Here is a 26,923-nt window from a genome sequence, read left to right on the forward strand (position 1 = left end):
TAATAGATAATTGAATGAATAAATAAATTAGTAATTTAGATATATTTCACGTAATATATTTACTGTGGGTTTGACATTATGTTTATTTAGAATAGATGGAAGGTTATGTTTCAAAGACTGGTGTTTATAGTCGGTGCGAAAACTGGGTATAAGCCACTTTCCCACGTTTCGAGTATTAATATCATGATTCTGATGCTCCAGAAATGCAGTAGTCTGAACGAAGTGTTTCAACGCAGAAGAGCAGATGTAAAATGAACACAGGATGCCAAACTCATACAAATCTTGGATTTTAATTAATCTGTGAGTGCAAAAGTATGTGGAAGTCTGAGATAAATAACCAATGTTGGCAAAGCGACAGACAGCTTTCTTCTGTAAAAGCAGTATTCTATTTATATTACGCTGAGTCGTAGTAAGCCAAACCAAACTGCAGTAGTTTATGTGTGATTGAAATAGCGCGTGATAAATTTTAACTTTTATTTGTGTTGGGAGAATTTCGCGGCACTGCGATAAAACTCCCGTAGTTTGCTTACATAAAAAAAAAAAGTTGCTTACATAAATTATTTATGTGAGAATCCCAACTTAGATGAGATGAAAATGTTACACCAAGAATTTTGTGTTCGTCAACAATGTCAATTTTATGCTCTGCACACATAATATCTTGTTTAATGTTGCATGTCTTGTTTCTAGATCTGAAAATTATTACCTTCGTTTTCCTGGGGTTAATTTTAAGTTTATTTGATAGCGACCATGCTTTAATGTTGCGCTACTAAGCTCGAGGGATCAAATCCTGGCCACGGCGGTTGCTTTTTGATGAGGGCGAAATGCAAGAACGCCGACTACTGCATGCCTCATAATCATATCGTGGTTCTGGCACCCCAGAATTTCATTTTTTGTAACTCCTATGATTGGGTCAACAACCTCACCAGAACAGGCCTCCCTGGTGCAGTATTTGGACACTAGCTCCCTCATGGCTCTTGCAATGAACCCATGGCAGTGGCTGTGGGGCACCAGACCAAGGTGGCAGTAAGACCTGCGATGCAGCAGAGGATACTAAGAATGTCTGGATCCAGACAGGCCGCCACTGGAAACTGAACCTGGCAATGTTTAACATGCGAACCCTCTCTATTTTAGCAGGGCTCTTTGAGGAATTATCAGGCATTGCCTGGGATATTATTGACCTCAGTGACGTTAGAAGAACCGGTGAGACTTATACGGTGCTGACTATCAGCCACATTTTCTGCTACAGAGGTCTTCCAGATGAGAGAATACAAGCTAGGATTTCTAATCCATAAGGACATAGTGGGCAACATTGATCAATTCTACCCTAATTATGAGAGAGCAGTCGTAATAAAGCTAAATAGGAGATATATCATCATCCCTACCTGCGCGATTTACTAATACTTCCTCCCCGTTACGTTTAGCCTCGTCTGGACCGACCGACCAACCGACCGTTACCAGCATTATACTTGTAGTTCTTTTTCCTATTTTGAGCTTATTGAAGATAAGTTTGAAGTCACTGCCACGTGATTTAGCGAACTGAAACAACTTCTTGTGCTCAAAACGAAGCTTCTTTGAGTAATCTTCACTATCATCATCATCATGTAATAACCTTTAAAGGCCCCTCTCGGGGTATTACATACAATACCCCTTCCGCTAATACCAAATACCAGATCTACTAATACCAAATCCTGTTTCCTTTAGCCTCGGGGCGGCCGCAAGAACACGTCTTTCTTTGAAGGATATAAATTTTGGCTTGCCATTCACAAAACGGTAGGAGTAACTAACCTGCATGAAAAGTAGGCATTCATTTCTGATAGCCATGTCGGCGCCATATCCCAGAGTGGTGTGGCGAGGTGGCTGCTTATGTATTTTTCCGTCCGGGAGTGACTCTTGTTGCCAGCAGGAGAGTTGATCAACCATAGGTGTCGCTGTCGCGTCCAGTGTTCTTTGTCGATCAGAGAAGCAAAACGTTGGGCCTTTTCACTTTTCCTTTTCATCCTTTTCACTGAATAAAGAGCTTGGCATTGAATGGAAATTGGTGACGTACTTCAAAAGAATACTCTAGCGGCCATCGTCATTTTCATCGGCCGCCTTTTTATTTATGGCGCGCTCAGGTGCCTTGTTCTTCATGCTGTGTGCTGCGAGGTTACAAAAATAGAAGAATAAAGTTCTTCTGCACCTGCCATCGGCCTGAACGGTTCCTTGTTCTTTCGCTTGCCGACTCACGCATTGTTATAGTGGACCTAACCTTGGTCCCTCTAATGTGTTGACCCGGATGTGATCGCAAGGCGAGCACCACATCATGGAAGGGAACAGTAGCCTGCTCCTCACTCTTTTCTGGACACTTTATTTTGTAATATAGCAGATTCTCATACGCGGCTGCTATTGGCCAATGGCTGACATCCATCAAGAAGGGTGTTTGGATCACTGCGCTTCTTCTGGCTGTTACTGTGCGTATTTATTACGAAGTTTAATAAAATGGCTGAAGTAAGCGAAAATCTGCTTTCGAATTTCTATAACATTTACGTACTTCCAGAAGAAGCTGACTATCGTCTGCTCACGCTCGGCTACAGCCGCCTGCATAGGAAATAAACTTTGGCCACCCTGCTTATCAGTGTCGTAGCCGTCGGGTCTTGCTAATTTCGACTAGTTTTGAACACTCGACTAGCCTCGAACCATGCGAAACTTAAGGTCAGACCACACGCCCTCCTTCAGTGCATGCTCACTCGTGGGTGCTCCTGGTTAGACACCTTGGCAGACTTAGCTTCGTATTGAGCTAGTGACAGCACTTCAAAATGTGCAAGTTGGATGTGGCTACTATCTGTCGATCCAGCTGGTGCAGGACAAAGCCGGTGCACATCACGTAGCACGGCCAGACTAAAGCATATGAGCACGCCCTCAAGCCCTGTCGTGCACAAAGCAAACGCTGTGCATATGCACTACAGTTGCAGGTAGCTGCGGTCTGCTACGTAGCGTTGATACCACGGCCGCCGTGGGGGTGCCGCGATGAGTCCGCTGGCTGAGCACATTTCAGCTTGCTGAGGAGAACCACGTCTGGCTTAAGTTTGGTGTGTTGTAGGTGCCAAAATCGGAAGTAGTGGTGTCTACGTTAACATCCAAAATCAAATTTGAACTGCGCGGAGCATTGTGGGCATGCCCTGCTCCTCCATAGCCTTCACATTGCAAGGCTATTGAAAAAGGAGTGGAGGCACCAAAAATGATTGCCAATAGCTCCGCTTCTGCTGAACACATTGAAGTACTTTTGGGGCACAGTATTAAAAAGTGGTTCAGGGGCACAGTGATAAAAAGTGGTTCAGGGCCCCTTTAAGGGAGAATGCTCAAAAAGGAAGGCAAATTTGCACGTCTTGTTGTGCATGGTATTTATGTGGATGTGAACCACGATTTGGTTAAGCGGTTGTTCTCAGCAAAAACTTGAAAAGAACGGCACAATTGGCTTTAGCATAGTTTCTTGTGAGCATAACAACCAGTGTGTCAGGGAGCCTTTCATAGCCCTTCCATAGTGTCTGTATCTTAGATTGTAATCAGTGTGCTATAAGATAAGACGCAGTGGTTGGTGGCATTGATGACTTATTGAGCATAGTGGGTGGGATCATGTGGACGTCAGTTTTCAATATGGCGAATACACAGTTGGTAGTGAGTGCTTGTGTGAAAAAGTGGAGGCATCTTTTCTGGGCGTGTGTTCTCTTTTGCCCTGAACATGTTGCCAAGGTGGATTACCTAGTAGACCAGGTACTAGTTCACCTAGTACTGCTTGTAGGTATTGGGCGAAAGATCATGCGCACAGGCTGCTGGCAACTATCGCAAATGCCTACCAAGCTTGTATGTGTGTGTACTGGTAGATATGATGAAAGCTTGGGTGCACACACAAAGCTCCGAAGTGAATTGGCAGAACAGCCTAAACTGACAGCATTTGAAGAGTCAAGGTCGCACGAGCGACATCTGCACTTCAGAATGCGATGGGTGAATGGGAACCTGTGGCCATGACTGTATTTCAGTAAACTACAATATAGAGTAAAATTCTCTAAAAGATTTCTTGTGATGCGTTTTACTGCCAAAATGTCTTTTTTCTCAGCCTGCCTAATTCGTTTGACATTTTTGCGACCCCATCCATCTCGGAAATGCCGACTGTATTAGCTTTCCACACACCAGCTGAAACGGTGTGGACAGGTGGCTGAAGCAGAGTTCTTAGCCTAGCTTAGAGAAGTCCCACTTGACATAAAGCGTGCTGCCGCATTATAACCGGTGTTTCCTCTTCTTCCTGTGTGACATGGGAGGTTTAAACTATCCCGACTGCATGTGTTGCACAACAAACATTGCAGTTGGACTCGGCAGATGAGCAGGCAGCGGCCATCCGGAGGGAACTAGACGGTCGTGTGCAGAAAGTCAACGAGATGGAGAAGGTATGCTGTGCTGCAGAGCAGTGTGGTGCAGTGCAGCTAACAAAGCTTGGTGCATTTGTGAGTGCAGAACCGCAAGCTGATGCCCAAGTTTGTGCTCAAGGAAATGGAGAGCCTGCATGTCGAGGAGCTGCGGTCGTCCATCAACCAACTCATGCTCAACCTGGAGAGCCTGCCTGTCTCAAAAGGAAGCGCCGAGAGCAAGTACGGCCTCCAGAAGCTGAAGCGCTACAACCACAGGTGTGACCTTGTCAGGCTCACATTTCTTGAGCATTGCTTTGACACTATCTCACGCTTGCTGTACTTAAATGACAGAAACCTACTGCGGGCACAGATATTCTTGTCCTTCAAACATATTTGATACACCACGTGGTTGAATCGATTAATTAATGGTGATCATTCATTGTGAGGTGCTGTTATTCCTTGGAAAATCTGCAGGCTGAAAATTTTCACTTTTCAGAGGAAGGTAATGTTTGACCTATGCACTGTCCACTAGCACCATCAAGATTGCAGCCACTGGGGTCACCATTATATTGTGATCGCATGCATGCATGCATGCTGGTAAGTTTGGATTATCTGTTTCAAGATCAAACTAACCAAAGTGTTTGCCAACATATCGGTGCCAGCAGGGACCAAGATAGAATTCATGGTAGTCAGATTAATGGTATAATAATAGAGAAACAGCACCAGTTTACAAATTCACCCACTATGTTATGGTGCACCATTGATTGCCAAGCTCTTCTCCCTGTTATGCAAATATAAGCTCTATGCCAACGTCCGAAAGGACTGATGAAGCTGCGGTAGAACACATTGTCTCAGAGAGTGCAATCCTCTCAAAGGTGAAGCCAATTTGACCGAGTAAAGTTGAACCTCACTATATATGTTGTATATGCAGATAAATTGGAAATTGCTTCTGTCTAACAGGTGGTGAATCACCAAGTGAAATTGCATTCATTTTCACCCAGTTTTCTAAAGTCAGCTTCGCCTCAATACAGTGGTGTTAAGGCTGGGCTACATGAATCAAAAAATTGCTGTCAAAGCCATGAACTTCGCCCGGCACTGAACGCTCGACCCTCGGCGTCACAGAATTTGACGCCCGCCGCTGACCCAGCCAGATCAGAAAAACTTGGTGATCTCTCTCCGACTTTCAGCGGGTGGTTGTGAGCTGCTACAAGTTCTTATGTTTTTCTTTTTCCCTAATGCCGCCAGCAGAGCGACCGTTGCGCAGCCTTGAGTGCTTGAGTGCCTTGAGGAAAAAGGGGGTGAGAGATTATAGTTAGAAGCCATCTGTGCATAGTCATCTGTGTAGCCCAGACGGCACACGAAATGGCTTGCAGCTTCGAGAACGAGAGCCGCTGACAAGCCTGTTTCGTGCCAAATTTCAAGAATTACGACCCTGACTCCTATACAAACTGTATAGGGAGCAGCGACCTTTGTCAGGCATTTGTATGCCTTTAGTCTCCTCTCAGTTGTACGAGGAATCAATAAATCAAATCAATTAATAATTATTGCTATCCTCTCTGGTTGCAGTACTAGGCGCCTGTTGTTGGAGGAGGCTTTCAGGAACTGAAACCAAAGTAAACATGGATCATCACAATGTGTTTTTACACAAAAAAGTGAAGAACGTACGTTGCTGTTGGAGAACAAAACCTTCGGCACCGTCTGTTGCACTGGGCCACTCAGCTGCCACGACCGCTGCTGCGCAGTCGCTTGCAGGCTTGCATGTGAAACAGGAGGCACACATGCTCCCCACAACGTAGGCCGTGTTCTACTCTGGGCGGCCGGGACAATGTAGTGCATGGCGGACTGTGTCCCCGACACAGATAGCTTTACAGCGACCCGCGCGTGGCCACTGGCGTTGCTGTATCTTGAAAGCTATCCATGTCGGTCCGCCGTGCGCTGTATTTTCATGGCTTAGTTCGCGTTGATGCGAGACGCAGCATAAAGGTCAATTAATTCGCTCACTGCTGCGCTTCCTCACTCCGGCGTTTTTACAGCGAGTTTCTGCAGTCATCGAGTGCAGGGGTGGGACTCCAGCACCAATTGCACCATTTTGATACAAACGCCAATCCCTGCACCAAACTGCGCCAGACAAAAAAAAAAATTATCGAAATTGCTCTACGCTTCACTAGAACGGCTTCGGATTGTGTGCTCCGGCAGTGGCTGCGAACAACGAGCAGATTCGTTCTCCGAAAAGAGTGCAGCCATTCACATTTGGCACACCGCACCACGGCGCCTACCACACAGTTCATTGTAATTTTCATGCTTATAACACTGGACTCTTCTGGCAAGTGGCCAGCAGGCACATGGCCTCTCCCATCTGTTGTCGCTGCTGTCAGAATGGCCAGGACGGCTTATTTAGAGTGTACAAGAATACGGTTGAGTTGGCCGAGCAGCGTGGCACTCCATAGCTGAGGCGCTAGGCAACGAAAAATAGGCTGAGGGCACTGGTACCGAACTAGATACTAGGGAGGCGGGTTCAGTGGGTGGGCATCTCTATTCCCAGGGCCAGTATAATGTGAAACTATTCCATTGTGTTTTATTGCGATAGAAATTGCATGGACACTCCAGGCACATTTCTGCCATCGCTGTGATGTTTCGTGTAAAGTCCAAGGCTGTCTGTGTGAGTGAAACCGTGCAAGGTTGAGCCGACAATGGTGGCTCAATCGCTTGAGTTCAAGGGAGGAAAGCGGGGAGGAAGCGCGCAGTCTTCCATCGTGCCGGGGAAAGGGTTCTACTCTGGTGACTGCTGCGTATATATTGAAAGTGATCTGCTACGGAGACACATTGCACCGAGTTCGTGTGTGCTGTGTTCTCGCCACTTAGTTCGCGTTGAAGCGAGAGGCAGCACAAAGATCAGTTCACTTGCTACTGCTGCCGTGCTTCCTCACTCCAGCATTTTGACAGCGAGTTTCCGCGGTCGAGTGAAATATGTTGATGTTTGCTTATGCGCGCATGACACCATGCTTGTTAATTTAGTTAGTAAGTGATTGTTTACTAGTTTACATGGCCAGTAAAGCTACTGTCCTTACTTCGCTTTGCTGTTTAGTAATTTGCTATTGCAATCGATGCGCGGTCATCGAGTGAAATGTGTTGATGTTTGCTTGTGCGCGCATGACACTGTGCTTGTTAGTTTAGTTAGTAAGCGAATGTTTACTACAAGTTTATACGGCCGATAAAGCTACTATTCTTCTTCGCATTGCTGTTGACTAATATGCTATCGCAGTCAATGCTTCTCCTTTCGCGCGAAACTGTGACTTCTTTTATTCCAAATCCGCCTTTAGCCCTTTGTGATAGGTCGAAATGGCTCAGGCCTCGCCCATGTAGGCAGAAAAACAGCCCAGGTTTGATTGCGACTCTCTGGGTCTGCGGTGACATATATGCATGGTGACCCAAAAAGTCGTCTTCTCGTCTCATGTTCTCGTCTAAGGTGTTGCGCTGTTAACACCAGGACCAAAAATGATTGGACAGCATAATTTGAGAACATTCATCATGAGCATCGGCGTGGGAATAATATAGTTTGATCGTAGTGCCAGCGGCTTTACAGGAAAGCATGCACCGTGCCGCCACTCGGCGCACTCTTCCACATTCTACTACGCCAGGGGTTCTCAGGTACGTTCATCCCAAGGAACCCTGCTAAGCTCCATAAAGTGCCAAGGAACCCCCCCCCGATTTAACCGAATTATCGAGGGTATCAAGAAAACAAACAAATGCTGCACTACGTCAATACGCTTTTATTTACTCAATGAATCGGCAAATCTTGTTTCTATTTAGCACAAGACCAGTGCGGAAGCTGAAATTTTCATCTCGTGACTGATTAGCGCTAGCAGCGGCGAAGGCCTCGCGACATCCTTCGCGGCGCGCGTTTTCATCTGAGACGCTTTGCACCAATGGGCGCACATCCCGATTATTTTTTCGCCACTCAGCTGCTCGCCAACAAATTGTCCGTCCATCGCGATGTAGCCGGTGATTTTTATCTTCGACAGCTTTGCACTGAGTAAAAGCGAAACTACTGCTTGCCGCAACCGCTGTCGACGAAACCGCGGCCGCTATCGATGCGATCATGGACGGCCACTTTACGGTTCAGAAGGCAGGCGGCTGTATCACCTTTACTTGGGAGTGTGGAGAGTTGTGTGCATGCGCTACTCTCGATGGAGGAAAGACGACTGGCGGCACAGCAAACGAGGATTTAATATTTACAAGAACGGTAGAAGCACGCGGCACACAACACTAAAACCGTAACTCAAACTAAAGGCACGCGAAACTAAAATTGATTCAACAAAAGTCTTCACTGGAACTCAAACAACAAACTCAGATTAACTAGAAACTACTTAAACAAAACTATCTCAGTTTCGGATCCGCCTTAGTCTCTCGGTCAGTCTTAGCGCGGATTCGTCAGAGTCTAGCCACCCTGCATTCGGCCTAACTGCGTCGCAAACAAAATCATGGGCTCTTACGAACTGCTGACTTGAAGTTCCTTACGTCGGGTCCAAGTCGTATTCCTTCGGGTGTCGATGCTGCCGTAGATGCCGACGACTCGCGTTCTCTTTTGTCGGTGGTGAGCTCGTCGGTACTTCGTTAGTGATGAGCTCGTCGGCGATGGCGTTCGTCGTAGCTTAGGCCCACCTGCCTAGGCCTAGCGTCGGGATGCGTCGCAACTTCTTCAGAAGGAGGAGATTCGAACGTGCCGGTCTGCTGCAGAAGGGGGACCCTCTCTGGGGTGCCTGGTCCGGCCGTGAGAAGCTGCAGCCCGTCCAGGAGCCTCGCCCGAACTTGCCGAGGTCGACGGCCACACCTTGGACGGCCAGCGTCGCGGACTCAACCAGACCCCCAAGTCTCCCGTCGCCAGAACATAGCTGGAGATGCGACCTTCCTGACCCGGTGCCACGTTGAAACTCAACGGACAGCGCCGTTCATCCCTCGACTATGCCTCGGTTCGTGCGCCTCGCGCGCTCGCGCCGTTCGGAACACCGGGCATCGCGTGCTCCTCTTCTTTTTCGCGCCACAGGCGGCCTCTTACATGTGACAGGCTGACAGACGCTCCAAGTCAAAACGAAACTACCTTTCGCGGCAAGAAGTGCGGACGAAACTGCGGTCGCTATCGACGCTGCCATGGGAGGCGACTACGCAGTTGTGTAGGCACGCAGCCGACGCGTGCATCGAGTGAAAACGAAACTACTATTTGCCGCAACCGCTGCGGACGAAACTGCGGTGGTTATCGACGCGATCAGAGACGCACAATTAGGCACGAAGCGCTTCGGCGTTGCTGTCAGTCACGTGCCGCGTACGATTGCCGCTGAGGACCACGGCGATGCGGACTGCGTCGCTTCGTTTCAGTTGGACGCTACGCCGTTCTTGCTCTTCTGCGGCGCGCATTTTCGGTGCTCCGCTTTTTTTTTTTTTAATTTTTCCTCCAGCGTATACGTCAGTGCGCACGCTATCAGCACCTACCCTATCTACAAATAGGAGAAAGGCGCATGGTGGTAAGTTACGGCCTCCGAGATTCAAGTGCGAAAGCTTAGGCGCGCTGCCCGTTCTCAGAGGTTGGGCATAGAGAAAGAAAAAAAAACTAAAGAGTGGACACTCCCATAGACCCCGGCGGCCCAATCGACTCTAGCGCACCTGGTGGTTGGTGAGAGCAACTGGCCTGCGCTTCCCGTTTCGGTTTCACTGACGCGAATTTTGGATTACTGTGCGCAACCGACGTTTGGCTATGGCGAAAGTTAATGATTTCAGACCACTTTTCTCCGCCCAAATAGCAATGCATTTGTTTGTCGTTTTGATTTAGCGATTCCCTATTTGTTTTAGCTCAAAACTGTGCGTGCGAATTGAGGTCATGACGTAATCTTTATTTCGACTAAGTTATAATAGAAAGATATGCAGGTAATCATAATTCACTACGGCTTTATTCATCGCGCTTTTCTTTTAGAACAAGCGGTCAATCTATATATCAATCAAAGAGACAGAGTACCCGCAATGTTTTTATTCCAAGGCAAGGTAGAGGCTGAGCATATAAAAAGCACAAAATGAGAAGAACATCGCACAGAAATGCAAAGTAGACAACAAATGCATCTAGACTTGCAAATAAATTCTAACAAATAGAGTGAGAACACAGACAACGCACACATCGCTAGAGTTGGCAGTAGCCGACAAGCTGGTGAAGAATGACGCACTGGGCAAGTGGGTAAGGATCTGTATGGATCTATGGCAAAAACTCAGCGCACAAAGTTGATAAAGAAGGAAGAAGTGACGTATACACAGCAATAAAGTCCCGAGTCACGACTCGGGTTAACAGAAGTAATGCACAGAAAAGAAAAAGCGTACAGAAACCACACGACACAATATATCAGAAAAGCAAAAATACAGTGTGTTGGCTGTTCTTAAGAGCAACTTGCCCAAAATGAGAAAAAAAAGCGAACTTGATGCTTCAACGTTGCCTGTTCGTCCTCGGAAAGGTAGGGCAGCTTGCCCACAATGTGAAAGACAGACTTTATGCTACAACACTTGCAGACCTGTTGCCTCTTCTTATGTGTCGCTCTCATCAAAAACTTAGAGCCCAAGTTACTTGCGTCTGGGCGTTGCTGTGACGCTTCCAAGTTGAAATAGATGGTAGTCATCACTTATCCAAAATTGTGGACCTTAATTGGTGCTACAAAGCGGTATCAGAGGGCTAACAGCCGAAGAAAACCACTTTCGCTCATTATTTTTCAAAAAGGCTGCACACAGTGCATTATCACTGTCATTGTTTTTCACAAAGGCTGTACACAGTGTGTTATCACTGTCATCATTTTTTACAAAGGCTGTACATATTGCGTTACCACTCTCATTGTTTTTCACAAAGGCTGTACATAGTGCATTATCACTGTCATTGTTTTTCACAAAGGCTGTACACAGTGCGTTCTCACTCATTTTTTTACAAAGGCTGTACATAGTGCCTTATCACTGTCATTGTTTTTCACAAAGGCTGTACATAGTGCATTATCACGGTCATTGTTTTTCACAAAGGCTGTACAGTGCATTGTCACTGTCATCATTTTTTTACAAAGGCTGTATATAGTGCCTTATCACTGTCATTATTTTTCACAAAGGCTGTACACAGTGCGTTAACACTGTCATTATTTTTCACAAAGGCTGTACACAGTGCGCTATGACTCACAAGCTATGATAATAAAGGGGCAGCGTCCGCAACCCCATCAACAGCTGCAGTTTTGGACAATCTTATGAAAAGTTTTGATGGGCGTGGTGAGGAGGTTGACGAGAAGCTAATACAGTAGAACCCCGCTGTTACGTTCCCGGGTGCTGCGTTTTCCCGGCTGTTACGTCGTTTTCGGCCGGTCCCGGCACAGCTCCCATAGAACCCAATGCATTGGTAACCCCGCTGTTACGTCGCAACTGTGGGACCGTTCCCGCATCATACGTTGCGAACTGCCACACCGCGCCGGCCCGAGCGGCCATTTTGACTTTTCATGTCGCTTGGCTTGGTTGTTTGACGATGGCATTGGCCGCCCAAAGTGCTGGGGGCGACATTTATTACGTATTTTCGGTTTCCGCCAGCAAAAGTATGGCCTTTGATATCCGCTTTTGCTATCTAAAGATGATGTCTATGACGCGTTGCGGCCCTAAAATTGGTTTTGGCTCATAGATGTTCCGTATAAAGTCCAAGGGCGATAACGCCGTCGCAGCGCGCCGTATGCTTTCTTTCGCGCGCGAGACGCAGTCGTCGGCTCCCCTCGCACGCTTTCACTCGCACATACAGCATATGTCGCCGCGCGCTTTCACTCGCACATACAGCATACGTCGCCGCGCGCCGTATGCTGTATGTGCGAGTGAAAGCGTGCGAGGGGAGCCGACGACCGCGTCTCGCGCGCGAAAGAAAAGCAGAGAGGAAGCGCGCCTCCTTCCGTTTCGCTCGAGGCACCAGCGAGGGAGCGAGGGGGGGGGGGGGGGGGGGGTAGCGGGCAGCGTTGTGCTCTGGCATCATACTGCGCGGCGGCGCGCGCGCGGTCCCGCGGGCCCTATCTTGAAAGCGATCTGCGTGGGGGTAGATTCTCCGCAGTGTAGGTGCGTCGGCGGCTCGTGGCTTTGTGCGTGCTGCGTGTTCTCGGCGCTCAGTTAGGGTTGAAGCGATAGACAACAGCACGAAGGTCACTTCGCTCGCTTCTGCAGCGGCGCTTAACTGCGCGTGTCCCGGCTCATCGAGTGTGACGTGTTCATGTTTGCCTGTGGGCGCTGACACTATGTTTGTTAATTAGTTAATAACCGAATGTTTACAAGTTTATACAGACGATAAAACTACTATTCTTACATTGTATAGCTCACCGCAATCGATACTTCGGCTGTCGGGCGAAACTAGTTTTTGTCGCACGTAAGAATTAAAATAATATTGTGTGCAGTTCAACACTACTCCCATTTCTCAATTTTTCCTGTTTCCTGGCTCTTGCGTTTCCCGGCTCTTACGTTTTTTTTTTACGGTCCCGTGAAAAACGTAACAGCGGGGTTCTACTGTATACGAAAGGCATGAAAATGTGAACCATGCCCACTTCATACTGTGTTCCTTACCCGCTTGAATATATTTCAACACGCGCTTTTGCTATCGTTATATTACTTGAGCTGGAGAGATAAAGTGCACATAGTGACCGACGACCCACACTAACGTGCAGAGTTCGCCCGCATATGCTACAAAAATACAGAGAGGCTACCAAGCATAATTTCTTTTTAAGGTCATACTCTTCATAGTGGGTAAACAAAAGAATGGACATAACGAAGGAGTGGTTAGTCCCGTTGAACTTGATAGAGGGCCATAATGAGGTCTGATGTAACGAAGTAATGACTATAACAAAGCTATTGCAGGATTTGGTTCAACTTGAATGCTTTTGTGTAAAGCAGCCGCTAATTGCTAAGCTTTGAACTTGTCAAGCTGTATACCTGAAATTGAAGACTGGAACCTAACCCTATCTAAGTTTCGGTTCACAAAACGCACATGCCAACATAAACGAACCCGGCAAAACATTTTCAGAAACTTCTCGCAACACCCAGCAGAGCAGAAATGAAAATCGCCAACACTTGAGAGATGGTGATACAAAACATCAGACGCTTTCAGGTGATGTGCAGTGGCCTCAATAATGGCAAGAAAGGGACATTCAAGTTGTTGTACGTATTCAAAAGCTGCTTCCGATGGCACAGTTAGATTTCCGAAAAGTTTGCTGGGGACGTGGTATGCTTTGAGCATTGTGAAATACTGATGGGTCCCCTTTAGTGTCTCGCTGTCGTCTATCAATATCTGTGGGCAACTGCAAGTATCATGTGCATTCCGAAGAAAGTATTTGATGAGAAAACCAGCTATATAATATGTAGCGGAGTCATCAATAATATGGGAGTGAATGTTGGTCGCAAGTTCAGAGAGATCGTCTAGAGCGGGAAAGTCGTCAGGCTGTGGCTGTGCACACTCCTCATTATCCACAAGAGACGCACTAGCGAGGGAGAATGGCGAGAGCTCCTGAAGGAGGTCACATTCATCATCCTCGACATTTCCGTATTCTGACAGTTTGAAGAGTTTTCTTATGCAGATGTGCTTCAGGCCACAAATAAATTGTGCTACATTGGGGTTGGTGTTGCAACCTTGCTTTTGCCTTATGTGGCCAAATATGTTCTCCAGAGGATCCTGTTGAAGTCTGCGTGTTAGCAGGTATTCAAAATTGTAATTTTTGGAGAGGTCGTCCCACAGTTGACAAACAGCCTGAATTGTGATTTGCCAACCAACGACGGTTTGTGGTTGACGTCTGCCATCAAACGTCCATGATGCAATCCAGGGAGGCTGGCCTCGAAGGAAGTCAATCAGCTCTGAATCCTCTTTCACGATTGCATGCCGGAGCTTTTGCGAAGTTTTCTTTTTACTCGAGCTGTTCAAGGCATCGAAAATCCTGTCCATACGATCACAAAATTGTGCTGTAGTGATGGCCGAGGCAGGCAGCACTTTCGCATACACCAATGCCGTGATAGCAATCGAAACTGATGCACTGAGGACCTGCGTTGCTCTGCTGACCTTCATATTAGAAAAAGGTTTCTGATGAATGTGCCTTTCAGTCAACTTTGGAGCCAATCGCAACCGCAACTCATGTGAGGATTGGTAAAGGCTTACAATGTGGGACCAGTCAACGATGTCATCCCCAATATATAACTTGTGTGCTTGCACATTATTGCGCGTTGTTTTAATTAAATGTGGAACATCAAAGATGAAATATACCCGCTCACCATTAACTTCAAAAAAAGGCTTTGCTACAGTCACTCTTAGTTGGTTAGCGAGACTTACATTTGAACTGCCCTGGTCACAAATGACTGCTTTCACTGCAATGTTAATGCTCCTAAGCTCCACAATGAGTGACACCAGCAGGTTATGCATAACAGATGATGGTGTTGATGTGTGCCCTATAGTAAAAGCAACCGGTTGAACCCACTTTTTCGAAACACCAACAAGAAGAACTACCATTGCTCGATCAGCAATGGTTGAAGTGCGATCAGTGCCATCATCTGTAAAACCCTGGACAATGTCCCGTTTAGCATCATAACACAAATTCTTTTTGAGTGCTATTTCATCGAAAACTAAAGCACACACTCGGTCCCGTTCATTCCAAGCTTGAGTATTTGTTGCAATGGAAGAAATGATTCCTGGAATTGTGCCTGGAGTCATCTTTACATTGGCTAGCCACCTCCTTAATGAACGCCGGGAGGGCAAAGAAAAATATGGAGCCAGAAATCGGTATGCTCGCGGACCACGGAAGTTTAAGTGAAGAGCAAATTTCTTGAACCACACGGGAAACCGCTTGCCCTTGCCTTTGGGCCTCAAGCGAACATGTGCAGAAAGAAGTTTAAAAACCTCCTCGGTGACGTGCGGTCGGATAATGCCGAGGGCCTTTGAAGTCGATGACGGTGCTCGGTGAGGCTGCCTCAGCAGTCTTTTGATAGTTTTCCCGCTGTGCTGCTACTTTGGCTTGCAGACGTCGAATGGTTTGCTTGTATTTCTTTGATGGAGACCTTGCAGCTGGCACACAGGAAAGCACTGCAATAAACAAAAATTGATTTAAAAGTGAACAGCAACTAATCCCGTACGAGCGCTTTCTTCGCTTCTTTTTTACCCAAGGTGCCCAACTTTCTGTGGTGCAAAGTTTTCGATTCCACAAATTGAAAAAAAAAAAAAACATTAACAATGGCACCCTAATAATGAAAATCACTGAGAGCCCACCATGACATTTTATTGGTGCTAGTTTGCTCAGAATGTCCTAAACATAAAATTGCACATTGAAAACAGCTGCAATAACAGCATAATCACCATTTGCTGTAGGGCACTCAGGCGTGGAGCTCTTGGAGGACACATCTTCTGGAGAGTCTTGTGAAGCTTGTTCAGTACCTCGGACACTGCTGTCGGAACAATCTTGCGAGCAGCCTGCGGAAGTCTCTATATCAATAGTCTGTTGAAGTGAACATAAGTGTTGAAGCAAACAGTAAACTCACCAGTCACACATGTTCCCTTTGTGACAACTGAGCGACTGCCCAAGGTTTCCTCCAGCAAGACGCAGTCAGCAGGAACTCCTTCACCAGCTACATGGGAGCTGCCACCTGTAGAGGTTTGGTCAACAGTCAACTCAGTTCGAAAAAAAAGACAAGTCGACACTGTACACACCCTGCTCCTCGGGGCACTTCAATGTGTGGGAGCCGCTTTTCGAAGCCTCTGCCGCAGACCCTAAAGAAATGAAACAACAACAATTTGTCAGTAAGAGGCTTAAAATAACAAAAACTGAAGCACATCCACACCTTGCAGTGCGGCTTCTGCAGTCATGTCCCAGTCACTACTTGAAGCGATGCTCAGAGAACCTGCATATATGTGTAGTTGGTACAAGTTACAAAGCTTGTAGCACAGGGAAATTTAAACCGCCCTTTCAAACGCATGAATTGGTAGGTGGAAGAAAAGAGAATGCATCAACAGAGAAACAAGCAATTTGTGGTTTGTGGAATTATCGACAGTGCCAGCTTTCTTTGATACGAGGTATATGTGTACATGTGCATGAAGGCTTCAAGTTAACATTAAATAGCCCTTCAATGTATTTCAAAACAAGTTGCACAGGTCAATAGCATAAAAGAATGACAGGAATGTAAAGCTGTTAGGAAGGTAATAGCCCACAATTCACAAAATTTAAGACTTTCGAAGTGTTACTTCTACAGCGAGGTTTCTCCATCGGCTACAAATATCTTCCAGGTTAACTGTCACCACTGATTCAAAAGAAGTGGCTGCTATCGCAGATAATTGAGTTTCTGTCAATCACTTACATGGTGCAATTGGTTGCACACTGGGAACAGCCATTCTTGTAAGCCTTGTGTGCCCAGGGTCCATGAAACTTTCAGCAGTAAAATGGTCGCTGCAAACCCTGTACGTTGCGTACAATAAGCTGGCCGGCTTACTCAGGAGATCATCTCGTCCGGCATACTGCATCCATGCTGTCATCCTGCATCGGCAATGAACTATCAGCTGAAGGCGAAGTGCTCGAACAGTGATTTTGTTATTGTTAGCCTCACTGAGCAAGCACGAAAAGTAACCTTGAAGACATGCAAACCATACAAAAGCTTTAGCGCACCTGCCGTCCCGTGGTATGCGGAAGAAACTCGTCCCTGGCTTCTTGTGGGTTCTGCCATTGTTCAAGCACCACGAAACACAGCAGTAGCTGCCGTAGCTTGGACCGCCGGACGGCATGGCATCAGCACGGTCTGAAAATGTCAGTAAATGCACACCAGGATTTATTCGTGGTCCGAGGCTTCGGGAAACGCGTCGTGAAGCATGCGAGGCCCAGCGACCGCTCCTCAACAGGGAGTTTTCGAGTTTTCGAATAGCGAAAGCAAAGCTTGCGGGCGTAGCGTTGCGGGCTTCACTTAAGGGGAGCCCGCGAGCGTACGACGCGTTCGCCACTACGCCGCAAGCTTTTCGTACGCTATTCGAAAACTCCCTAATGTTTCGCACCGAGCTCAGCGCACAGCACGCGTCGCCTCGGCTTGACGCCGTGCCCCAGTTTGCTATACTAGGGCGAAATCTTGTACGCGTTCTTGTACGCGTTCCACGATGGGATGGAGGCGTTCCGTTCCATCGAGCCGAACGCGATTCTGCATACGTTGCACAATGTTCACGTCTTGCCGCCGCATACAGCCGCAAACTGTTTTTTTAGCAAACCTCGCCGTCCTCACAAGCTCCAGAAAAAGATTACAACTGCGCGAATAAGACACCACGTAAGAAACACAGAAACGCCCACCCACAGGAAGCGCAACGCGTGTGGGCGTGTTTGTTTCTTACATGGCGTCTTATTCGCGCAGTTGTAACCTTTTTCTGATTCAATGACCCAACTAGCCCAACAACATGTAATTCAACAAGCTTCGCTTGAAAACGTACCTCACCTGCTGTCTCACACACGAAAACACCGAAGCAGCCGACGTTGACGAAACCTTCTCGCTGTCATGCCTATGGTCATGCCTGGGCTTGTCGCATGCTGGTATGGCGAGTACTCTTGGCGCGAAATCGTAGATGCTGCTTATGGCAGTGCGGCTGAACAAAAATAACCACGTAAGGTGCGTTGAATAAATTGTTTTTATGTATAAATAACATGTCAAACATAGGCGCATAATTATTATTTTGTAAAAAACATTCTGTTTAATTGATGATAACTTTTTGTTTTTCGCACTTGCGTCCTCTGGCGTTTGGTGAGAGAACTAGTTTGTTACATGGTCGTGACGTACTTCCTGAGGCCAGATTTCGCGGAGTGTCCTCTCAACTTTTTTTTCTTTCTCTATGGGTTGGGCGGCTACACGCTGCTTGCGTATTTATTGCGCAGTTCGCGCGTTGCTGTTACGCACTGTGATCTGCTTTTTGACACTCGGTCATGGGTAATGGAGGTTCTTTGGATCAAGCGCACCTCGTGTTCGCCGTTTTAGACACTTGTCGAGAGCGGGACCAGGAAAAATTTATCGGTGGCTCGCGGAACCCCGAGCAGGGGCCTGCGGAACCCGTAGGTTCCGCGGAACCCACATTGAGAACCGATGTACTACGCTATAGCTATAGCGTGCTTCTACCGGCCCGCATTCTAATTGGCTTGCGGCAAGGCAAAACTATTTTTGTTATGTAGAAATGGCTTTCAATAAACCACTGTAGTTCATAAATCTGACTTCTCTGTACGGTCTGTTGGTGAAGCGCATTTCCAGGCACTTCGCCCACACTGTCGAGACATTGAAGAAAAATGTATTTATAAAAATATTATTGTGCTCCGAACTGCTTCAAAATGAAATTTAATCATGCAATTTTGTCTGCTCCAGACTGCTCCAAAACACAAGTTTACTTACTCCAAAAATTGCTCCGAAATGACTTTGGGCAGTCCCACCCCAGCAAGTGAGATGTGTTTGGTTGTTTGTATGCGTGTGACACCATGGTTCGTATGCCTATGTTTACAAGCTTATACACCCTATAAAACTAATACGGCCACTAATTTGCTATCGCAAGTGTTGCTTCACCTTTTGGGTGAAACTGCGACTTTTTTTCACAGCACTTAGTGCTTACATATTTTGGGCAAATGAATGCGCATGTTCGCGGAGTCTCTAGCATTGCATAAGAATAATGTAGCAGGCTATCAGTAATTTAGGTACATAGAAATCAAGATATACAGTACAGTCATCATCATTCATCATTTATTGTTCCCTTAAAGGCCCCTGCTTGGGGTATTACATAAGGGGGGAGTACACATACAAAATACACAAAAGCTGGTCAGTGATCAAAATATAAAAGCGGAGAAAACACATGAGAAGTCATTCAATTACACTTATTAAAGGGAACACGAAATTAGTATACCAGCACTGATTACAGTTCAGCTGTAGTATATGAAGAAAGAGAAAGTTTACTTAAAGAGCACACAATGGTGCTCTGGAAAATATTTTTTTGTTGATATAATTTCTGTTGAATAGAATCAAGGGCATTTTTTAAATCTGAATCTCGTGAATTAGTGCCGTTCTGTTTGAGGTTCTCAGTTTAATAGCTGACCTGTGTTTTGCAGCAATCTCACATAGAAAGTTTTGCTTTCCAGTTTTTCTACAACAGACAGAAGCGCTATCCCAACTTTACAGCAGGTGGGCTATTTCCTAAGGCCAATCTGTGTGACGCACGAAAGGATCGCTTGACCTGACCACTGCTCTGCACGTAGCCGGCGCCAACGATAAAGAGCAGGCAATGGACGTTTCACTGGGCCTCTTCGATTATTCGTTCCTGACAGTCCCGGACTGCCCGAGGCAGTGCTTTCAGCCAATGAGCGTTGCGTATGCAGTCTTTCGGACAGTCCGGGACTGTCAGAGACGAATAATCGAAGAGGCCCACTATCAGGTTTGGCGTGATTTGCCACCTGTCTGAAATATGGAGGCTCAGGGCAAGTTCGCACGATGCTTCCTTGCCCCCCGCAGCCGTTTCCCTCGTCCGCGCAAATGCCGAGGCATGACAGTTCCGCACCTGCTGTGTAAATCTAAAGCTGGTCTTGCTGCAAAAAGAGGCTGCCGTGTTGCATAGATGGCGGCCGTTGTTGTCATCTTGTGCTCTCGCTTTTGTTTGCGAGCTGGTTTGTCGGCTTTCCTAATGTGCGATTGCTGCAAATAGATTTGCGTCTATTTGGCACCAAACCGTAGTTTTAGTCACCGACGCCCAATAAAGGAGTGCCGAGCATAACACGGCAACCATAACCAAGTGGGACCAGACTTTGCAATCAATCACTTCATTGTACCTTGCGCCAAAGCTCAGGCTATCGAGCAAGGAGGGCAATCATGAACGACACTAGGAATTGAATATGGGAATGAGAAAGCTTGCAATCGAGAAAGATGCCACTCTGCTGTGCAAGCACTCGAGGCATTAAGATAAGTCAAATGCAAGACACATGCCGTAGCTGCATCGGCAGAATGATCTCAAACAAAGATGGGGAATGAGAAAACTTGCATGATAAAAGTTGAAATAAAGGGCTTTGCCCTTTACAAAGAACAGAAATCCAGACCAAGCACCTGATACTTACTTTCAACTCGAGTGTTCTGCCCGAGTCCATCGAGGCCGGGTACCTGAAGCTTCGTGTTAGGCCATATGTGCCAAATCCCCTCAGATGTTTCAAATGCCAGCGATTTGGCCACAGTTCGCAGAGCTGCCGAACCCGCCAAACTTGTGCGAAATGCAGTGCACACGAACACACTTCTGAATCTTGTGAAAACTCTCTCCACTGTGTAAACTGTGATGGGGAACACGCCGCATACTCGCGGTCCTGCCCATCCTGGAAAAAAGAAAAGGAAATTGTCACAATTAAAGTTAAACAAAACATTTTGTTTAAAGAGGCACGAAGGCAGGTGTCCTACCTGCCAAAAACCAGCTTTGCCAATGTGGCGCGTCAGGGGGCAGCGCCACAACGGCCTCCGACGACTGTCCGGTCCACACGTAGAGTCCGTAGAGTCCGGCGACTGTCCGGTCCACACGTGAAGTCATCCGCCCCCTCGGCGGCTGCAGCTGGCGCTGCTCCGCCATCTCGGAAGGGGCCATCGACCCCCGGGCTGGTGGCCTCCAGGGTCTCGTCCCTCGAGACGAGGCCTTCACCACAAACAAACCGCTCTCAAGAGTGGGTGTCCAGATTTCCACAAGAACCGATGGACACATCTTCCAGCCAGACGGCGCAGCCAGCGCCAAAGAGAATCTCTCGACTGCTCCAAAAAAGAGAAACCCCGCATTACAGGGCCTGTAAAGGGTTCTGTAAGTTAACTTTCTTTTCTTAAACACACAGCACAAAACTCTTTTTTATATGAAATAGTTCATTGGAACCTCAGAGGTATCCTTCAAAATCTTGACGACGTTAAAGAACTCCTCCGCAAGTTTAGTCCCAGGGTGCTGTGTGTTCAAGATACACACTTCAAACATACACAAACAAATTTCCTCAGACAATAAGCTATTTTTCGCAAGGACCACGAGGACACTGTCGTGTCATCCGGTGGTGTGGCTATCATAGTCGACAGAGGTGTTGCCTGCCGGGAAATAAAACTTCGTACGCCCCTAGAGGCAGTTGCTGTCCAAGGGGTGCTGTTTGACAAGCTAGTCACTATCAGCTCTATATACATCCCTCCCAGTTATCAACTTAGTAAAACTGAATTTCAAAGCTACATAGATGAACTTCCGGCTCCATACACAGTTGACGGAGATTTAAACGCACATAACACATTGTGGGGAGACTCGTGATGCGAGAGGTCGCCTAATTGATAACTTTTTCTTTTCCTCGGGAGCATGTTTAGAGCCCACGTACTACAGCATGGCGCATAATACATGTATACACGTATACATGTTTATCTTTCACCGGTGGCCGCTTTCCACCGGCTAACAAATGTTAAACGTTATCGCTCGGCGCAGGACGTGCCTGTATTGGAAGTTTCTAGAACGTTATCGATGCTTCTTTCCGTTGCCTGTTTTCACCGACGCTTATGTTATCTGATTGTATGACCGACGCGAATTGTCTAGAACTTTCTGGAAGACCCGCGGGCATCAGGGATTAATCTGGAACCTTCGATGACTTAGGTATAAAAGCCGACGCGTTTCGCCGCTGATGAGATTTTCGACGATCGCCGACTGTGTTCGCCGCTATCGTTGTGCTTTGAGTGTAGCTTGCTTTTGTGGGCACAGGTTCGCCCAATAAACAACCAGTTTTGTCATACACAGCTTTACGACTGTTTACTTCAGCGTCACTACTACTTGACAACATACTCCTCCGTAGATTTAAGTATTGCGTCAAGTACACTAATCCCGTAACTGGAGTGGTCCGTTCTCAAGAACCCCTTTGGGAGCGACCACTTCCCAATCATGTTAAACTTAACAAAACAAGATATAAGCTCACCACACATTCCCCGATGGAAGGTTGACTCGGCTCACTGGGAGCGTTTCCGAGAACTTGCATATTTAAGCACGGATGATATTGCCTCCTTTAATATGAGAGACGCTGTGGCGTATATAACAGGCTTTATAATTGACGGTGCCACGAAATGCATCTGTCAAACCAATGGACTTGTGAATAAACTTCGCATCCCGTGGTGAAATGAAGAAGGTAAAAAAGCATGGAAAAATCAAAGCTTGGGGACGACTTTGCGACTCTCGAACTGCCGAAAACTTGATTAGTTTCAAACAAATAAAGTCCCAGGGTAGAAGAACACGTCGACGTGCTAAAAGAGAGAGTTGGGAGAAGTACATCTCCAGTATAAATTCTTACATAGATGAGACGAAATTGTGGAATCGAGTAAATAAATTAAAAGGCCGGGAGGGGGGTACACCCATTACCCTTAGTCAGTACTCAAGGTTAGAGCCTGGACGACCAGGCAGGTTGTCTGGGCGAACACTTTGAACATGTCTCCAGTGCATCTCCCATTACACACAAACATTTCTCAGGTTCAAAGAACACGCAGAGCGAAAGCCCCTTGATCAAAAATGTTCACGAAATGAAGATTACAACTGCCAATTCAGCCTAGTCTCTAGCCAGCAGCTACAGGCCAATAGCGCTAACAAGCTGCCTGTGCAAACTGTTTGAAAAAATGATAAACAGGCGCTTAATCTGTTTCCTTGAAAATAACAAACTACTAGACCCCTTCCGATGAGGCTTCAGGGAAGGTATGTCCACAACAGACCACCTTGTTCGCATTGAGTCTTATATTAGAGATGCTTTTATAGATAAGCCCTTCTGCCTATCAGTGTTTCTCGACCTAGAAAAAGCTTACGACACGACATGGTGCTACGGCATTCTCCGAGATCTATCGGTGATGGGTGTCCGTGGCAACATGTTAAACACAATCTAAAGTTACCTATCTAATCGCACATTCTGCGTAAGAGCGGTTACGCTTTGTCTAAGTCATTTACCCAAGAGACCGGTGTGCCACAGGGAGGCATAATTAGTTGCACACTATTTATTGTAAAAATGAATTCCCTGCACATAGTCATCCCACGCACGATGTTTTGTTCTCTTTGTGTCGACAATGGGCAGATAGCCTTCAAGTCATGCAGTGTTGCCATCTGCGAACGACAAGTGCAGCTGGGAATAAACAGATTGTCCAAATGGGCAGATGAGAATGGTTTTAAAGTGAACACCCAGAAGAGCATTTGCATACTCTTTACAAACAAGAGAGGCATTACGCCTGTCCCCAGTATACAAATCAAAGGAGATGCGCTCTCTGTGAGCAGCGAGCATAAGTTTCTAGGAATCATTTTAGATTCCAAGCTGACGTTTATTCCTCATATTAAGTATCTGAGGACAAAATGTCTGAAGACGATGAACCCTTTAAAGCTTCTGTCGCGTACGACTTGGGGTAGCGATCGAAAGTGTCTGCTTAACTTGTACAAAAGTCTAAAAGTCTTGTCCGCTCACGCGTTGATTACGGAGCTATAATTTATAATTCCGCAATGCCAAGTGCATTAAAAATACTAGACCCCATTCACCATCTGGGTATCCGCCTCGCAACCTGTGCTTTCCGAACAAGTCCGATCCAGAACCTCTATGTAGAGTCGAATCAGTGGTCACTCCATCTGCAGCGTTTATATAGCAGTTTCACATATTTTCTGAGCTTACGCGCGAACACTGAACATCCTTCTTATTCAACTGTAAATGACGTGACATCTGCCACACTTTTCCATAATCGACCGTCAGCGAGAAAGCCATTTTCTTTGCGTGTGAGGAACCTCAGTGAGGAAATGGGTGTTCCAGTTCTTGAACACTGTCCTATGGCTCCAGCGAAACTGTTACCACCGTGGCAGTGGCAACTCGTAGATCGCGATACATCGTTTGCGGAGGTCACGAAACATGCACCAGAGGCACATATTAAAATGCATTTCTTAGAGCTTCAGTCCAAGTGCTCGTGCACAGAGTTTTACACAGACGCTTCCGAGACATGCTGGGGCATCTTATGCAGTCATCGGTCCATCCTTTTCGGAATCTGGTGTACTGCACCCGGAGACAAGTATCTTTATGGCTGAGGCCTATACACTATTGTCGGCTGTAAATCATATAAGGAAAAAAAAAAAAAAAACTTCCAACAAACAATTATATTTACAGACTTCCTAAGCATCGTGAAAGCCCTGATGTCACTCTGCAAACACAAAAATCATGCACTCACTGAGCACTATTCCATCCTATGCAGAGCGTATATATCAAACCAGCATGTCATTATATGCTGTATGCTGGGTGCCGGGCCATAGAGGCATTGAGGGTAATGTGCGAGCAGACCAAATGACCACATCAGCTACATCGCACGCTACTAATCATACAGTTGCTGTTCCTGCAACAGACTTAAAACCTTTCGTGCGTAAGAAACTGCGAAGCCACTGGCAACGTTTGTGGGATGCGGAAACAAATAATAATCTTCACTTCGTTAAACCACAGTTAGGTTTCTGGCTCTCAGCTACGAAAACACGACGAATAGATGTCCTATCCTGTCATCTGAGAATAGGACACACATATGGTACCATCAGTTTTTTGCTGACTGGCGATGAACCACCAACCTGTGGTATAGATGTAGGGAGAGGCTGACCATCCTCCACGTCCTCCTGGAGTGTCGGGAAGCTGAAACAGAGAGAAAGAAATATTTTCCTCTAGCATACCGCTATCATGTCCCTCTACATCCTATTATGTTTCTTGGTGAAGAGCCGCTTTTTAACGCCAAAGCAGCCGTTGATTTTTTGAACGATGTGGTCCTGCATGTTATTAGCCCAATAAATTCGTAGCACCTCCTCTCTCCAGAGGATGCTGCTGTGATAGTAGTTTTGTATAACATATGCCTCCAGGCCCTTGTGGTTCAAGGGCTCGGTTTAGGCAGTAGTGCTTCTTACCAATTACTACATCTTAAATATTTTGAATATCGTATCATTCTTAATGCATTCTTCATTTCATAGTACACCTCATTAGTCATTGCCATGATCTTAGTATGTGTATATTTTATGCACTTTACAGTGACTATTTTTAGGCCGCTTTACAGCCACGTCTCATGCACTTGTCAGAATTCATCACTCCACTACAAGCTCACCAACACTGGCATGGCGCTCTTTGGCCATACCTGGCCCTTACGCCACTAAACACAACACATCATCATCATCATTGTTAAGAAAGTAGTAGGGAAACCCTATACATGCGCTATTTCATTAGCCGCAGAGCCGCTCCTTTCGCTGACGAGGTTGTTGGGTTCCCTAGTGGTCCCAGTCCCATTAAGCTAGCCAGCGAATGCCGCCTTCCGCAACTAGCAACACTCGACTCTCCATCGTTCTCCTCGGCGTCAGCCGCTCTGGCATTGCGTAGGCCTACGGTCAGTCATGGCTTTAGAGGCAATTGGGAGCGCTAGTGCAAAGATTATCTTCAAGTATTTTTAATGTAGGGCTCAGCCGAAGTGACGCTGGATATTTTGTTGATACCACAGAGCAATGCAGAGGGCGTTGTGAAAAATGCGAGCTCGGACGCAGTGCTGCTCGTCCAAGATTCTGGGAAACGTGAACCTCGCAAAATGTGAAAGAAATGGCGTCAAACATTATCTTAAGAATTTCTCAACACCCGCCATAGTTCCTTAGTGGCTTTGGCATTGCGCTGCTAAGCACGAGTTCGCGGGATCAAATCTAGGCCACGGCGGCTGCATTTCGTTGGCGGCAAAATGCAAAAACGTCCGTGTGCCGTCCATTGGGTGCACCTTAAAGAACCCCAGGTGGTCCAAATTAATCTGGAGTTTCCCACTACGGCGTGCCTCATAATCAGATGGTGGTTGTAGGACGTAAGACCTGAGAATTTAATTAAATTTTGAAGAATTTTTGAAGGCAAAATTAGCAACGACGAAATGCTTGCAAAAGTGAGACCTTGATGATCATGTGGTCATTTGTATATCGGTAAATAAAATTGTAATGAAGTTCTCCTGGCAGTACTAGAAAATTTTGGCGTTGGCGGAGGGGGAGGTTGTGTAACTGACTGACCCCCCCCCCCCCCCCCCGCTGGTTGAAAGATCTCCCGGATTTAGTTTCTCCGAACTTGGCAGGTATGCTGTTTAAAATTTACTTGCATCCATGCAGTTTGTTCCCTTGTACATATTGCAGAATGTGTAGCACCAAGTCAGGCATCACAGTTGAATTTTGATATAACGAATTATCGGATATATAGAGGTAAATGTAAAATGTTTCTTGCCACTATCAGCATTGTCACACCAACTTGTCCTCTCGCACCACTTGGCAGAATAAACACTCGGACACAAGGTGTGGACACGGCAGCACCGCTACAACGATGTCACCTAACGTGCCGCTCTTCGTGCAGGTTTTCTGTGCCTTCCTGAGCTTTGCCTCAGACGAAGTGGTGGCATTCATGGTCGACCCGCTTTTCCTGCATCGCATCAACGCCGTTTCATATGCACCTTTTCACGTGCACAATCTTTACGGCGGATCATCCGGGGGCGGCTGTACCGACTGTACT

The 26,923-nt window shown here is 46.6% G+C and overlaps 1 protein-coding gene across 1 annotated transcript in view; it reads left to right on the forward strand.

Annotated features, from left to right (window-relative positions):
- The window catches only part of LOC119431026 (calcium-dependent secretion activator-like), a 629,635-nt gene that overhangs the window by 46,679 nt on the left and 556,033 nt on the right, over positions 1-26,923 (forward strand). Inside the window, exons 4-5 of the mRNA XM_049657435.1 lie at positions 4,341-4,421; positions 4,489-4,658. Coding sequence (XP_049513392.1) covers positions 4,341-4,421; positions 4,489-4,658 — 251 coding nt within the window. The remainder of the gene's footprint in view (positions 1-4,340; positions 4,422-4,488; positions 4,659-26,923) is intronic.

This window comes from Dermacentor silvarum, chromosome 10, assembly GCF_013339745.2.
Source record: "Dermacentor silvarum isolate Dsil-2018 chromosome 10, BIME_Dsil_1.4, whole genome shotgun sequence".
In the NCBI taxonomy this organism is placed as follows: domain Eukaryota; kingdom Metazoa; phylum Arthropoda; class Arachnida; order Ixodida; family Ixodidae; genus Dermacentor; species Dermacentor silvarum.